This window comes from Anser cygnoides, chromosome 4 (assembly GCF_040182565.1).
Source record: "Anser cygnoides isolate HZ-2024a breed goose chromosome 4, Taihu_goose_T2T_genome, whole genome shotgun sequence".
NCBI lineage: Eukaryota > Metazoa > Chordata > Aves > Anseriformes > Anatidae > Anser > Anser cygnoides.
The window spans coordinates 31387992-31403242 of record NC_089876.1 but is presented as its reverse complement, the minus strand read 5'-3'; the positions used below and the strand labels follow the sequence as shown (position 1 = coordinate 31403242).

Below are 15251 nucleotides of genomic sequence, written 5' to 3'. Positions count from 1 at the left end.
AGATGCAATTGCCAGCTGCAAAAAAAAGCACAGCAAGGCTGAAAAGGCTTGTGAAACACAAGAAGGTTGACACACTCAAAAAGTTACCTTTATTGCTTAAAACTCTCTCAAGTCAGCTACAGACTGCTTTTAGTTTAACAGAGGTATTTACCCATTTATTTTTGCCTTGTCAGCCTCCTTCTGACCAGCAAACCCGTTTGGGACCAGGAGGGGTTTTTAGCCCATCCTGCTCACATTAACCTGCAACAGCTTCGCTGCCAGTGCTGCCACACCAAGCTCTTCCTTACAATACCACCATCACATTTAAATTAATTAATGAAGTGCTGGGTGAGGCCCTGGTAGGAGAGCAGAGGTTTTATGGTTCCCCACAGGTTCAGCATAAACATTTTCCAGGTGTGTGCAGACAAACTCTGATCAGTGTATCCACGGGGCTGCACGTCTGCAAATGGCCGTCCTCCCCTTAACAGCCTTTACAAAGAGATATATTATTGCCAACACAGTTTGAAAACCCTCTGGCACTTGAGAGGTTGGCTCTGGACGTAACTCTTGTACGAAAATGATTGTCGACAGCATCACCAGCGAAAACAGTGCAAGAAAACATGTCCGAGGCGGAGGCCCCTCATGGCTTCCCTCAGCAGCAGCAGAGCAACGCCTGCACCTCGCTCCCCATCCACGGCAGCAGCGCCCACTCTGATCCATCCCTCAGCCACCAGCAGTGTCCCCACATCTGTCCCATCTGGGAATGAGGGGGGGTACCGGGCTCCGCTCCTCCCCAAAAATCCCCCACAGCCTCCTCGTGGCACGGCTACCCGAAGCGAAACTTCAGCCGGTACTTGACAGGGCCATGGCTCTGCCGCGGCGGGGTGGCTGCCGCCATTTTCTTTGGTGGTGGTGGCGGAGGCGGTGGAGGCGGCTTCTTCTCGGGCCGGGTGACGGTGAAGGCCAGCTGCGGCGGGGGGGGCTGTCGGAAACGGGGCAAGAAGTGCGTGGAGACGTGCTGGGGGCGGGCGCGGGGGCTGCAGCCCCGCTTGGCCTTGCCCCGCTTGTTGAGGGCCACGTACCACTCGCGGCCTGAGCGCCGGCCGCGGTGCACGGCTGAGGCATAGGTGTTGTAGCTGTTCTCCTGGAAGCGCTCCCGGAACTGGCACTCGGATGTGAAACGCGCCTGTGGAAAGCAAGGGAGGACACACAGATGGGTTAGCACCACCTTCGCTCTCCCAAACCGCTCCAAGCACAGCGGATACCCTGCAATTTGGGCCCCAAAGCCCCCTCCATCTCCTTGCACACATCACTCTGGCACCAGACCTGTGCCTGATAACCTACGAGGGCAGCTGGCATGCAGGTTGTAATTGCATTGGAGTTATTTATAACCCCCCATTTTCTTCTGAAATCAACTGGGGTCATTCTGTCCCCTGCTATCTGTAAAACAAGCACAGCATTGCCTCCTGTAAGTGGGGCTGCACAGTCTCCCAGCACTGGGGTTTTGGGAATAAGGCAGCCCACCACCATGAACCATCAGCTCTACTCCCTGTCATCCCAACAAAAAGAAGCATTTCTCATGCAAGTCGGCAAAGAAGCAGGTTTAGGGGCTGCCAGTTGAGCAGGCACAGGGGTAAGGTGTTTGACTGCAGCCACATCTCCAGAAGAAAATGCAAGGCACATCGAGCAAGTCCTGACCCCAATGACAGCATGTAATGCCAGCTATCCATCACTCACAACCACCCAAAGGTCCATGGGGCTGGGATGGATTTTCAACTCCTAATTGAACCAGAAAAGTTGAACCCTACAATGCAAGGCACAGAATCCCCAGCATGCAGTACATTTTTCCCCCATAACACCTTGAATTAAGATTCCTTTCACTCTTTGCATCGAAGAAATGTGATCCTGGCAACTCATGGTTGCTTTCCCTTCTTTTTATGAACCCATGGTGCTGCACCGCCCATGCACAACCATCCCCCTTCTGGACACAGCTTTGCTCACACCAGCTGCTCTACGATGACCTGACAGCCACAGCGATGCTCGGGCAAGATAACTGCATTGCCCACACCACGGGGAAATTTTAGGTCCAACCCAGGCACTTCTCCTGGGAAGCTGCGAACCCAGAGAGCTGTTTTCAGAGGAGCCCAGAGGCCCGCAGGCATGGTGTGATCCACAGCACAGCACAACGGCACCGGAGCGGCTCCTGCATCAAAGCGGAGCCGTGAGTGACGGGCACAGGGCGCGCTTTGTGCTGCTGCACACTCATTAGGCCATGAAATAACTTTATCCCGCCGAGGCAGGGAGGAACAACAGATGCAGGCTTTGCATTATCGGTATTATTCAGCCCAGCCATCTTCAAGCGTTTGGGTCAAGTTTCTACAAATTGACAGCTTTCATCAGAGTAGAGCATCGTGCGCCCTCGTCCCACTGCTCATCACCCTCACCAAGGTCGCTTCCACGCTGCCCTGTCTACAGCAGCGATTAACCATGCATGGACAGGGTTTGATTTAATTTCTGCCTGCACCACGGCATGCCTCGAGATGTCGAGGGGAATAATGGGGCCATTATGAGCTGCAGGGGAGGGTTGGAGACCATACTTGGCGATGCTTCCATCTCATTTCATGTTTGCTTTGGTCTCATCTCATGTTTTAACTGTATATTTTGCCAGCTCCTCTCTACCTACACTGTTCCTGCTGTGCTCATCTTTCCCTGTTTTACCTTCACTCAGGCATTCCCACTTTCCCCAGCCTCTCCATCCAGTTCGCAGAAATTAGCAGTGATGCGCTCACCATTTCTGCATCATTAGGTTCCAGGAGTAATGCTCCGACAAAACTCGAGGGAGTTTTGCAAGCACATAAATACTGCTTTATGTCAACTTGTGGGCTTGTGCAGCCCGAGCACATCGCTAACACCCACATCTCGGCCGTGAGGCTGGGCTCATCCCCACAGGGCAGGCAGCCACACTTCCCGCAAGTCATTGCCCTCGGCCCTGCAGAGCCCTCCCGGCAGCCGCAGGTGCCCCGGAGCAACGCTGCCGCACACACATGTGTGTGCAGCTGTCGCTACGCTGTTAATACACAGTATGTACTGATAATCGGGGGTTTACTTACACTTGCATGGAGTTTTCCTTTTTTTGACATCGCTAAAAATTTGTTGCTGAAAACTCCTCGTATTCCTACAATCCCCTGAGACACAGCAAATATTTCCAAAATACCTAGGATGACAGAAATCCCAAAATAAATCACAGTTCCCTCCACATCAGCGTGACAAATTAAAAATAAAATAAAAAATAAAAAGCTTACGTTTGCATTTCACCTCCAAAAGACCCTGCTCCTCAGCAACCTGCCTCTGTGCAACCCAGCTGCTTGTTCACTCATAGAAACCTGCATTTACTCCAGTACTGGTATCGGTTTTGTCCTATTATTATTATTTTTAGCTGGCGGGAGCTTTGCCCTAAGCTACAAGCCCGTGATGGACAAAGCAAAGGGCTTTGGGGTTGAGGACACTTTTTTGCAAATAACCAGGGGTGCCTCATTTCCCAGCCAGCCCCATGGCTTCACAAGTTGTGCCAATGCTGCTGGGCCCGCTTGGGATCCACAGCACCAGGAAAAACTCTTCTCTTCTTCCCCCACAAATTTCTCACCAGTTTCAGAGCCAAGTACAGCCACACAAGTTGGTCTTGGCTGCACAGGTGCTGAGGGGTTTGCAAGGAGCTGTGGTTTAGGGGGGTGATTTCGGCCTCAGCTGTGACAGAACAAGCTCCCACCTGGGGAAATCCCTCATTTTGAGTGCTGGCCAGCAAGGTTTGACTGCTGTAGCTCAGATCTCCAAATTCTGGGCAGTGGGCAAGGGCGAGAAAGGAAGCCACAGGAGCATGGAGTCCCGCATTTCTGCAGCCAGCCTGCTGCCACTCACCTCACCCCAACTCCTCACAAACCTGGATGTAGAAGTGCATGCCAGATTTGGGGCTGAAACTACCACCAACATCAGCTTTTTCCTGAAGCTCCCCATCCTAGGAGGGCACATGGGACCCATAGCTCATCCCACAGCAGGGCCAAGCATCGCTCCTCACCACCAACAACATGTTTTGCACCCCTGCACAGTCTCACTGTCCCCTTGGCACAGGTGTCCCAGCATGTCCCCACCACCCAATGTCCCCTCCCGTTCTCTCACCGACACCACAGCTCCCCGGGGCACACAGCGGCTGCTCCCGGGGCTCTGTTTTCCCCCTGGGACAAAGTGGCCCCGGAGGAAGGAGTGCAGGGATTAACATGCCGAGAGAAAACACGATGCCACACTTAAGCCCCCGGCCCCGCGGTATCAGATCTCCACCACTTCCCATGTTTATTTTAAGGAGGAAGCAAGGCTCCCACAGGCCCCACACCAAGGGGCACCTGGTGGGGGTCAGTGGCGTTGTCCCCATGCCCATGAGGCTGCACCTCGACGCCACGAAGCGCCGTGCAGCGGCACATGCCCGCCACCCACATCCCACGGCGCGGGCCTGAAGGCCGCAAGTGGATGGCTCCCACGGCTCCACCAGCTATGGGGCAAGGGTGGGAGAGCGGCCAGGTGGAAAAAGGGGGCTTGGAGGGCAAGCGCGGCGCGGCACCCCCCCGTCCCCTGCACTCACTGAGCGGGCTGGCGTCGTGGGCGCCGTCCACCCGGCCGTCGGGGTGCAGCTGCAGGTGGAAGCCGATGCCCACCCGGCAGTACAGCCGGCCCCGCCGCCGCCCCGGGCGGCTCCGAGGGAAGCGGCTCGGCCCCGCGGCCCAGGAGGAGGAAGAGGAGGTGGAGGAGGAGGAGGAGAAGGTGGAGGAGGAGGAAGGAGCGGGGGCGCTGCGTCCCGCCGGCGCCCCGCCGGGCAGCCGCTCCCGCCGGGCTCGGGCGGGCAGGAGGAGGAGGAGGAGGAGGAGGAAGGCCGGGCTCATGCTGCCGGCGGGAGGGAGGTGGAGGAGGAGGAGGAGGAGGAGGAAGGGCGGGAGGAGGGCGCCGCATCCCCGCTCCACCGCCCAGCACCGGCGGCAGGGGGCCGCCCCTCCCGCCCGCTGTTTGCGCCCGGGGGGGCACCGCACCTGTGCGGAGCCCCGAGCCCCCAGCCCGGGCTCGGGGGGTGCGGGGCCGCCCCCCATAGACCCACGCCCTCCCCCATGGACCCCCCCCCCAGCCGGGGCTGCGCCTCGGGTTACGGGGGGGGAGCGGCTGCGAGCCCCGGGGCTCCTCCGGGGCACGGCGGCGTTGGGTTGCAGCCCCGCCGGGAGATGACAGCCGGCAGCTGCGCCTCCGCCAGGGCTGGGGGCTGCCAGAGAAGCCCCCTGCCCTCCCCTCCCCTCCCTTCCCTTCCCCTCCCTCCTGTCTCATCCCACACCAGGCCCTGAGGCTGAGCCCGGCGCTGGGCAGCATCCCCGGGGGGCTCGCAGCAAGCCCCTCGCCCCAAGAGCGCCCTCGTTGGCACTGCCCGTGTCAGCACCCAGCGGCACCCCCTTCCCGGTTCCCAAAATTTGGGAACAGCATCCACATGTCCTCCCACTGACGGTGCCATGACCCCAAGACGTGCCCCAACCCCAAGACTGACCCCATGCCCCACCAGCCAGATTTCTTCCCAGCACAAAGGCATCCATCGCTGGTGCCAACATCCCCCTTTCTCCCTCTCCAGACTCCCCAAAAGGCTTTCTTTCATTCCCAAAAAGCCATCGGGAAAATCTTGCCTCCACACAAGCCAACACCTCCATACCCTCCCTGCCTCATCACTCACATAAATCAGCATTTTTCCAACCAAATACCCCCCCCAAATCCTGTCCGGAGCCATCAGCGGGGTTCGGGTTCGGCAGGAAGGAGGCCGAGCCTTTGGCATGCCTCACGAGGAAGCTGAAGGTCGCACACGGCACGGGCTGGTGCGGGTGGGGTGCTCCTGCAGCTCAGGATATAATATATATATGCCCGTACGGATACGCGTGTTTATATATATACACATGTGTATAAATATAGATGCCCCTAAATATAGATGCACATACCTGAAGGAAGGTCAAAAGCTCAGTTACTCCTTCCAGCTGCAGTAGTCAGCCCCATAAAGCACACGGTCTGCACTCACTGACCCACCGTGGGCCCGTGGGGGCTGTGAGCATCCTTTTGGGATCCAGGGGGTACACGGACCCCGCGAGGAGCTGTCAGATGGTGATTTCCCTTGCGAGCATTTCCGTGAGGCCGAGCGGTGCCCATGCAGTGGAGAGAAAAAAAAGGGGGGGGGGGGGAAGGAAGGCTTGAATCTAAATAAATAAATAACGCTAATAGCTCACTTCCTGGAATAATCCAATTTAATTGCCTTTGGCAGTTGCAGCCCTTCCACACACACACACACCAGCAGCCTCTGAAGGCTGACGCGATGCTACCTAAATTATTCAAGGCTCGGTTACAGAGCGAACTGGAGGCAAACGGAGGGGATAACAGGGTGCTGGTGCGAGCTGCGGTGCCTGGAGAGGAGGGCTCTTGGTTAAAAGTAAGGCAAAACTCTTTAGAAGTGAGCAGGAGCCTCTGCTGGAAAACAGACAGGTGCACTCCAGCAGTTGTCAGAGCAGCACCGAGCTTGACAGCAGCTTTCCCCATTGGCCTGGTGCTTGGTGCGCGCTTGTTGTCTGCCCGCTGCCGGTACCTCAGGAATATTTCCCCCTCCCCGAGTGAGACGTTTGCAATTTCCCTGCCAAAGTAGGAGCACGCCCAGCATCCAGCGAACCGTACAGCTTGCCCCTTCTTATGTACTCAGAGTTGCAGGGCTTGCTTTTGGAGATGGCTGCTACGACGGGGGCTCCGTACCCGATTTTCCACCGCCACCGGCGTGCCAAGCACCAGACTGGCAGCCACGCGTGGTTCTTCTACCAGCCGGAGCCCGGAGAGGGCAAGGGAGAGCCTCAACGGGCAAAAAGTGGGCGCTTATCCCGCTCTTGGGAAGGCCAGAGGAGGGAGGCTGAAGAAGGCCCCTCCTCATCCTCGGGGCTGCCCGGGGCCGGAGGAGAGGCAGGAGCCCCGCTAGGTGGCAGTGCCCGCCCGTGAGCGGCCCCGGGAGCATGCGGACATCCCAAAACCACCCCCAGCACCCCCAGCACCGGGAAAACCCCCCTGAGCGGCTGGGAGCTCATTAGGGAGCGCTGAGGAGCCGCGGTAATTAAAGCGCAATTAAGCGCGGAGAGGCGGGGCTGAGCGCGCTCCCGGGATGGACGCGTCCGGCGGGGGCGGAGGTGTGGGAAAAAAGGGAAAAAAGCAAAAAAGAGAAATCAAAATACACTTCAAGGGACAAAAAAGTCCCTCTCGCCCTGGAGAGAGGCTCCCAGCCCCCCAGAGCCCCACACACCCCAGCCGAGCCCCCAGGGCGACCCCCCAGCCCCCCCACCTGCGTACCCGGGGTCTGGGCACCCCCGGGGGGAGAAGGGTCCCGGTGGGGCGAGGTGCGGAGTGGGACGGAGCTATGGGGGCTGGGGGTGTGGGAAGGGCTGGGAAGGAAAAGGGAAGGAGAAAGGGGAGAGGGGAAAATCCAAAAGAACGGAGAAAGGAAAAGGGAGAGAGGAAACAGGAAAACGAAAAAGCGAAAAGCAGAGCGGAGAAAGGGGAAAGGAAAGTAAAAAAGGAATAAGTAAGAAAAAGGAAAAGGAAAAGGAAAAGGAAAAGGAAAAGGAAAAGGAAAAGGAAAAGGAAAAGAAAAAGAAAAAGAAAAAGAAAAAGAAAAAGAAAAAGAAAAAGAAAAACAGAGAAAGGAGAAATTAAAAGAAAAAGAGGAAAGGAAAAGGGAGAAAGAAGAAATTTAAAAAAATATAAAAAACGGCGAAAGGAAAAAGTAGAAAGGAGAAATCAAAAGAAAAAATAAAGAAGAGAAAACGAGAAAGGAAAGGGGAGAAAAAAAAGAGAAAATAGAAATTAAAAGAATAAGGGGAAAAGGAAAAGGAGAAAGGAAAAGGTGAAAAGGAAAAGGAGAAAGGAAAAATGAAAAGAAAACGGAGAAAGGAAAAAGGAAGGAAAGTAAAAAAATGTAACGGAAGGAAATAATAGAATATTCTTTCTATATATAAAGAAGAATATAAAGACAGTAGAGAGAGAAAAGAGGAAAACGGGAGCAGGGGAAGAGAAAGAAGAAAAGGAAAATGGAGAGAAAATGGAAGGAAAGAAGGAAAGAGAAAGGAAATAAAGAGAAAGAAAAAAGGGGAAATTTTTTAAAAAAGGAAGGAAGAATGAAAGAAATAAAGAAGAATGAAAGAAAGAAAGAAAAATGAAAGAGAGGAGGAAAGGAAGAATGCGATTCAGACCGAAACGAAGGAGCGGGCAGGCGCGGCAGGACCGAGAGGGGAAGCAGCGAGCGGCGAGCGCGGGGCGGTGCGGGGCAGCCGCGGGTTTGCGGGGGACGAGGACCGGGACCGGGACCGGGACGGGGACCACGACCCCAGCACCACGACCCCAGCACCATCCCCCCACCACCACCAATCCACCACCACCCCGGCGCCGAGTAACGTGCAGCCGCGTTGAAGAAAATAAAGTCATTTATTGTCAAAGCATCCAACATACCCAGATAAACTATAAAGTTTAATAAATCTTTTCCAGGGGTGCGTGTGGCGGGGAAAGAGGGGATGAAAAGAAACACGGAACTATTGAGACTCCATTTCACGGGCACGAAGTTACACGCGGGGGCGGGCGGCGGGGGTGAAGGGGGCGGCGGGCGGGCGGCGGAGCCCGGTGCAAGCGGAGTCCGGTGTGAACGGACCCAGTGCAAGCGGAGTCCGGTGCAAGAGGACTCGGTGCAAACGGAGCCCGGTGCAAGCGGAGCCCGGCGCAGACGGCGCCCGCCCCGCCGCCCCCCGTAGCTTCATATCTAAAATAAAAATTTACCCTGACATAGAATTATTCTTACACCTAAACCATAAGTGCTCAATAATTTAAGTAGAAACGTATGACAAATGCATCAATATGTTGCAATATATGACATTTTAAACAATGTACTCGTAAGCCGCCGCCTCCGCCGCCCCCCGCCGTGCCCCCCGCCGTGCCCCCCGGCTAGTTGTGCGAGGTCATGTGGCGGGAGAGGTGGTGCCGCTCTCGGAAGGACTCGTTGCAGATCGGGCACTTGAGCTTCTCCTCGCGGCGCCGCTTGACCAGGGGTTCCAGCGCGTACTCCTTCTTGTGGTGGGAGCGCATGTGGTACACCAGGTCCGAGGTCATGCGGAAGGAGGCGTTGCACTTGGCGCACCAGTTCTGCGCCGGCAGGCACAGCGACGTGAACGACGGCGGCAGCAGCGTCAGCGCCGACGGCAGCTGCAGCTGCAGGGGCCCCGCCGCCGCCGCCGCCACCGCCGCCGCCGCCGAGCTCTTGGGCCAGAAGGCGGTGGCGTAGAGGAAGGGGCTCTGCTTGGGCAGCCCCCCGCCGCCCCCCGGGCCGCCCCCCGGGCCGCCCCCGGGGCCGCCGCCGCCTCCCGCCGCCCCCTCGCCGCCGCCGCCGGGCAGCTTGACGGCCAGCGCCTCGGCGGCGTACAGGCGGCCGGGGGCGGCGGAGGAGCCGTCGGGGCACGGCTCGCCCAGGCCGCCCAGCTTCTGGCCCAGCACCAGCGGCGGCCCGTGGGGGAAGGAGCGGGCGGGCTGCGAGAAGGCGCTCTTGCGCTCCTCCGCCCCGCCGGGGCCGCCGCCGGGGCCGCCGCCGAGCTGCGGCACGGTGCTGAAGGCGCTGCCCCGCGCAGGGCTGCCCCCCTCCAGCCGGGCGCCCAGGGGCCCCCCGGAGCCGCGGGGGCACAGCCCCGGCTCCCCGCCGCCGGGCCCGGGCCCCCCCGTGCCCGTCCCCGGGGGAGAAGCGCGCTCCTGGCCCTCCTCGGCCGTGCCGTCGGGCTCGGGGCCGCGGGCCGCCTTCTTCACCTCGACGAAGGCGCTGCGCTTGGCCTCGCCCGTCTCGGGGCTGGGGGGCGCGAAGAGGCGGCCCCCCTCCTCCAGGCCGCAGTAGGAGCCGGCCGCCCGGTACTGCTGCTGCTGCTGCGGGGTGCACACCAGCTCCTCCTTGGGCGCCGACGGCAGCCCCGGCCGCTCCGTCGGGAAGCGGCCCCGCTCCTCTTCTTCGGGGTAGCGCCGCTTCGCCTTGCCCCCGGCCGCCTCGGGGGCGCCGTCGGGGGGCGCCGGCCTCCCCGGGGAGCCTCCGGAGCCGGGGGCGCCGCGGGAGTTTTCCAGCTCCCTCGCCAGGTTGTGGAAGTCCGTGGAGGGCTTGGTGGCGGCGGTGCCGTCGGGGAAGGGGTGGTGGAGCGGCCCGGCCGGCTTGCAGAACTTGGCGGCCTCCGGCTCCTTGCCAGCGGCCTCCTTGCCTCCGGGGGGCTCGGCGGGGCCGGTGCCGGCGCCGTGCAGCCTCTTGGGGCAGCGGAACCGCAGGTGGGCGGCGAAGGGCAGCTCGAACTGGAAGCGCTGGCTGCACTCGGGGCACGCGTAGGGCGGCGAGCCTGAGCGGGGACACGGGAGGACGGGGAGGGGGACACGGGGGGCAGTCAGCGTGGCCGCCCCCTCGGGGCCACGGGGGACGAGGAGGGGAGCTGGGGCCGGGCCCCCCTCCCGGCCCCGCTGTCCCCTCGCCTCCCGCCGTCGGGGAAAGGGACGGAGGGGGAAAACTGGGGGGTCTTGGGGAGGGACACCCACCGTTGGCGCGGGCGGGGGCCCGGGCGGGGCCGAGCAGCAGCAGCTCGGTGAGCTCCTTGCCGTACCACACCAGCAGCTCCTCGTCCTTGGCGATGCGGCGCAGGGAGCGGTAGAAGAGCTGCCCGCTCTTGATGTAGGCCTCCAGGTTCTGCTCCTCCCGCTCCCGGGCCGACTGCACCAGCCGCAGCCACATCAGCCCCTCGGCCGAGCCGTTGGCCGCCGACGTGTCCACCTGCAAGGCGCCGCCGTAGGGAGCCAGCCCGCCTCGACGGCGCGCACCGGGCCGGGCCGGGCCGGGCCAGCCCCCGTCGGGCACCGGAGCCCCGGGGGGAGCGAGCCGGCAGCTGCCCCCGAGCCGGGAGCGGAGCTTACCCGAAAGATGTAGGGCACGGTGCGCTTGTCGGTGGATTTGAGGGCGATGAAGGCGATGCTGTCATAGAGCGACGTGTGGCTAAGGACGCAGGGGCCGAAAATGGCATTTTCCGGGATGTCGCAGGTGGTGTAAACGCTGGTGAAAATGTCAGTCAAGCACTGCTGCACCGTCTTGGCGTCCCCGTCCCAAAGCCCCCTCTGCACGCCGGCGTCCTCCATCCCTGCGGGCGGAGAGAGGGGCGAGGCGGGCGCGTTACGGCGGCGCCGGGGGGATAAAAACAAAAGGGTGGGGGGAAAAAAAAAAAAAAAAAACACAAAACAAAACACCCTCCCCCCCCCCCCCCAAAAAAAAAAAAAAAGAAGAAAAAAACCACCACAACAACAAAAGGACAAAAAAGAGGTAGTTGTGTTTGCCTTTCGGGGTTTCGATAGGAAAAGCAGCAGCGCTGGAAAAGGAGAAAATAACGGAGGCAAGGAGCTCAGGGGAGGCTGCGCCGTGATTTATGGTTCCGGGGGGAACCGGGGGAGAGAAAACCCCGAGAAAACCCTGAGAAATCCTCCTGCGGACCCCAGCCCCGGCGGGGAGCAGGGCCAGGGGGTTTCGGGGGTCGTCATTGCCGGCGCTGGCATGCCCGCTGCCCTCCCGGGCCGCTCTGCGAGGGGGACGCGTGGCTGCTCATTACCATAATCCGGCACTTTCCCTCCGAGACTTTAATTAAAAGCAGCAAGCAGAGGTAATTATTTTTACCTCGCCGCGGTTATTTATGGAGGAGGGGGAGCCCCGGCTCCCGAGATGCGAGGGGACGGAGCCGGGCGGAGGAGGCGGGGGAAGGAGCCGGGCACCGGGAAATGGGAACCGGGCACCGAGCACCGGCGCTCCCCGCAGGGCTGCGGGTGCCCTTTCCCTTCGCAACCCGATTAGTTTTCATGCCGCCTTCCCCCCGCCCCATCTGCCATCCAATTTGGTCCTTTCGAGGCTGCTCGGGAGCAAGCTGCCCGCTCGTCTCCGCCGCGCGCTCCTCTCCGCCGCCTTCCCCCTCCGTTTTTCGGGGTCCAGCCCCGGCACCCCCCGGCCTTTTCGCCCTCCTCCCGTTGCCAGCCCCCAGCCGGGAAAGGGGGCCGGGGGGGCTCCTTCTCGCCGCCTCCCCGTTGCGGCGCAGCCCGGGGAGGGGGGGGGCGTTATTCCCCGCAACGAAACGAGCGGCGGGCAGCGACCCCCGCCAAACTTTCCTGCAGCCCCCCCCGGCCACCCCCCGGCTGCTCCCCCCCAGCCCCCTCCCGACCCCCCCCGGCCGCTGCCTTTGTCCGGGCCGGGGCCGCTCCCGCAGGGTCTGGGGATGCGGGCAGGGCCGTCCGTGCCCCCCCGGCATCGCTCCCCCCGGCCGGGGGGTACTCACCAGGGAGCGGGGGGGACCCTCCTCGCCCCGGCGAGCGGCACAAAGGCCCCCGCTGCCTCCGGCCTCCTCTGCCTCCGCTGCCGGCGGCCTCAGCGCCGCTCCATGGCCCGGGGAAGGGGAGGGAAGGGTTGGAGGCAGGGCTGGAGCGGGGTGGCGAGCCGAGCAGCCGGCCCCGGTGCAGTGAGCGAGCGGCGGGCAGCCCCACACTTTTTGTTTGCCGCACATAAGCTGCCCAATGACGCGTGACAGCCCACGTCCCCTCCCTTTAACCCCTTCGGGGGCCGCCCGCTCGCTGTCGGCCCGCCTGGCCCTCACCTGGCCCCGCCGAGCGGAGGAAAAGTGGGGGCGATGGGGAGACCCCCCCGCAGCCTCTTCCCAGCGGATGGGGGCAGGGGGCTCCGTCCCCGACTGCTCTCCCCCCGACGGCTCTGCCTCCCGGAGCCGCGGTCCCATAGGGGTAGCGGCCCCCGACGGGGCGGCCCCGGGGGTCCCCGGCAGCCCCCGGCCCTCCCCCGGCCCCCCCTGGCCCCCCGGTACCCCCTCTCCGCCCAGCCGGGGAGCTCGGGGAGCCTCGGCCGCTTCCCCCCCTCCCCGCCCGGCGTTTCGGGCTTCAGAAACCACCCAGCGACCGCGAGCGGACGAAACAAAACCCCAAACGCCCCCAAATTAAAATAGAAAATAAAAAGCCCGGGCTGAACAAAAGAAGGCACAAAGCCGTTCCCAGCGGCGAACGGAGCGCTGCTTGCAATCAGAGAGTGGGCTGATGTTTGGCTTTCAAATTCACTTATCCTCGACATAATTACGATTTTCCTTGCATTAGGATTAAAGGCTGCCTGTAATATGCTTTCAACGTTTATCTTATTAATTCAGCAAAACCCAGCGTCTCCCCAAACGGAGACGGACAAAACATTAAAAATACGGGAGTCTGTAAAATTTCTGTAAAATTTGGATCTTAATTCCTGCTTCAGAGGCGGATTTTTTTTCCTTTTTCCCGTTTTTTTCCTCTCTCTCTTATTTTTTCTTTTAAATGCTGCAGCCCTCGCTTTGTGACATAAATTGTCTAATTGTCTCTCATTAGCGGGGGAAAGAAAACGGACATGTTATTTCCATCGGCGACAATTTTAAGGGCCACCACGGCACACCAAGTACTGGGCAGCCGCTGCGACACGGCGTCGGATACCGAAATTCCCCGAGACTAACGAGGACAGCCGGGGCACTTTGGGGCGCTGAGGCAGCCTCGGATGCTGCCAGAAATTGGGTGCCGGGCACGGGTGCCGCTGAGCCTCGCAGAACGATGCCTTTACACGCACACCCCGCTGCCTGTGGGTTCACCTCCCGTTTAGCCACGCTGGGGGAGTGCAGCCGGAGCCCCGCTCGCTGGAGGAGCCCAGAGCCTTTGTCTGGAGCATGGGGAAAAGCCCAAGGGCGACACGAGCAGCGCCAAAACGCAGGGACGTGGGGGCACCCGCTGCGTCTGGCTCACCCAGGGGACTCCCCAGGATTTATGGAGGGGGGGGGCACCATAAAGGATGCTCAGAGCTGCACTGTCCCAGGCTGCGTGGCCAGGAAGCAGCCCCCGGGGGTGCCCACGTGTGGGATTGAACCAAAGCTCTCCCGGTGCCCGGAGAAACACGTGTGGAGCTGCTGCCTTCCCCCAGGCAGCCACCGCAGCTAGGCCTCTGGCAGCACAGGCCCTTCCCCGGGGCTCCCAGGAGGGACCCACCGCCCTCGCCCCCCAGCATCTCCCTCCACCCACCAGCCCCTTCTCCCAGTTTCGGGTGCCCCCCACGCCAGTCCCCGGCCTCCTGCAGGATGCAGCTCCATGCCCGGCTGGGGGATGCCACTGGCACCCCGGCTGAACTTCCCCTGAACTTCTTCCTGAGCCAGCACAGGACCTGCTTCCACGTATTAAAGGATATTCAGCAGCGTGCTTCGGATTATTATTTTCTTTTCCCTTAGCTGGCTATGAATTTCTTCTGACTTTGTACCTCACCATTTTGCCTCTCGGCACAGTGTTTCCCTTCCTCGCCCTACCTGGCAGCAGCACTAGGGCTCATATAAACCCCACAAAGCTTTCACCTGGCTTTAGCTTCTCAGGGCAGGGGAGAGGAAAGCGGAGGTACTGAGACCAGCTCCCCATCTCCAGGGGACGCAGGGTCTGGGCATTAGGGTGTCCCCACGGCTGCTCGAGGGGGGTGCGTGACATGCATGGTGCTGAGCCCCTCCAGGGGGTGGCTGCCCCCTGGCCAGGCCTGAGCGAGAGCCCCCCAAAGTTTGGTGGGTGCAGGGAGGAGCAGGGAGAGCACCAGAAGGCAAGACAGACAGAGGGCAGGGCAGACGGAAAGAAGGATGCGGAGGATTTCGGCTCCATCCCTGCCACGGCAGCTCGACGCGGGGTGTGTGAAGGAGCCTGCAACTTGGAAAGATTTATTTTCTCTCGTCATAAATCTCATCCCGTTGTTCCTCTGACCAACCAAGCATGATAAAGTCCTTTTCCATAAAGTATTCAGTATTAAAGCCACAAAGCTCACCCAATCAGTAGCCATCTGCTTCTCCCATAACTGCTGCTCCAGAAGCAGGGAAAAGCAGCCAGAAGAGAAAGGGCACCACTGTTAGGGCTCCGGGACAAATGAGGAGGCGCTGAATAGCGGCCGAAACCTTTAGTTTGCCTTGTATATCTGTATCTATAGAGACAGAGGAAGAAAGGAAGCATTATATTGATACAACAATTGTAAAACAAAAAAAGGAAGAGGCATCTAAAGGGCAATACAGCGGGCAGCGGCGGGCCCCACGTGAAGGGGATGCGAACAGATTTAGAGAAACCTTTAATCGCGCGCCGATCGGAAGACGGAGGAGGCCGGG

At 60.3% G+C, this 15251-nt stretch overlaps 2 protein-coding genes across 3 annotated transcripts; both read right to left on the bottom strand.

Annotated features, from left to right (window-relative positions):
- Positions 1-70: 70 nt before the first annotated feature.
- FGF5 (fibroblast growth factor 5) lies at positions 71-5882 on the bottom strand. The gene is made up of 3 exons (XM_048074313.2): positions 4610-5882; positions 3090-3193; positions 71-1165 (listed from the first exon to the last, which is right to left on the bottom strand). The coding sequence occupies exons 1-3, from the start codon at positions 5106-5108 to the stop codon at positions 806-808; spliced, it is 963 nt and encodes a 320-aa protein (XP_047930270.1). The 5' UTR covers positions 5109-5882; the 3' UTR covers positions 71-805.
- Positions 5883-8480: 2598 nt separating this feature from the next.
- On the bottom strand, positions 8481-12955 carry PRDM8 (PR/SET domain 8). 2 transcript variants are annotated; one of them, XM_066996588.1, is made up of 4 exons: positions 12390-12955; positions 10993-11128; positions 10621-10852; positions 8481-10427 (listed from the first exon to the last, which is right to left on the bottom strand). In XM_066996588.1, the coding sequence occupies exons 3-4, from the start codon at positions 10811-10813 to the stop codon at positions 9010-9012; spliced, it is 1611 nt and encodes a 536-aa protein (XP_066852689.1). In that variant the 5' UTR covers positions 10814-10852; positions 10993-11128; positions 12390-12955; the 3' UTR covers positions 8481-9009. The 2 variants fall into 2 exon arrangements, with proteins under 2 accessions (XP_066852689.1, XP_066852688.1); XM_066996587.1 differs by having other exon boundaries at positions 10993-11213; positions 12390-12944.
- Between the last annotated feature and the right edge of the window lie 2296 nt (positions 12956-15251).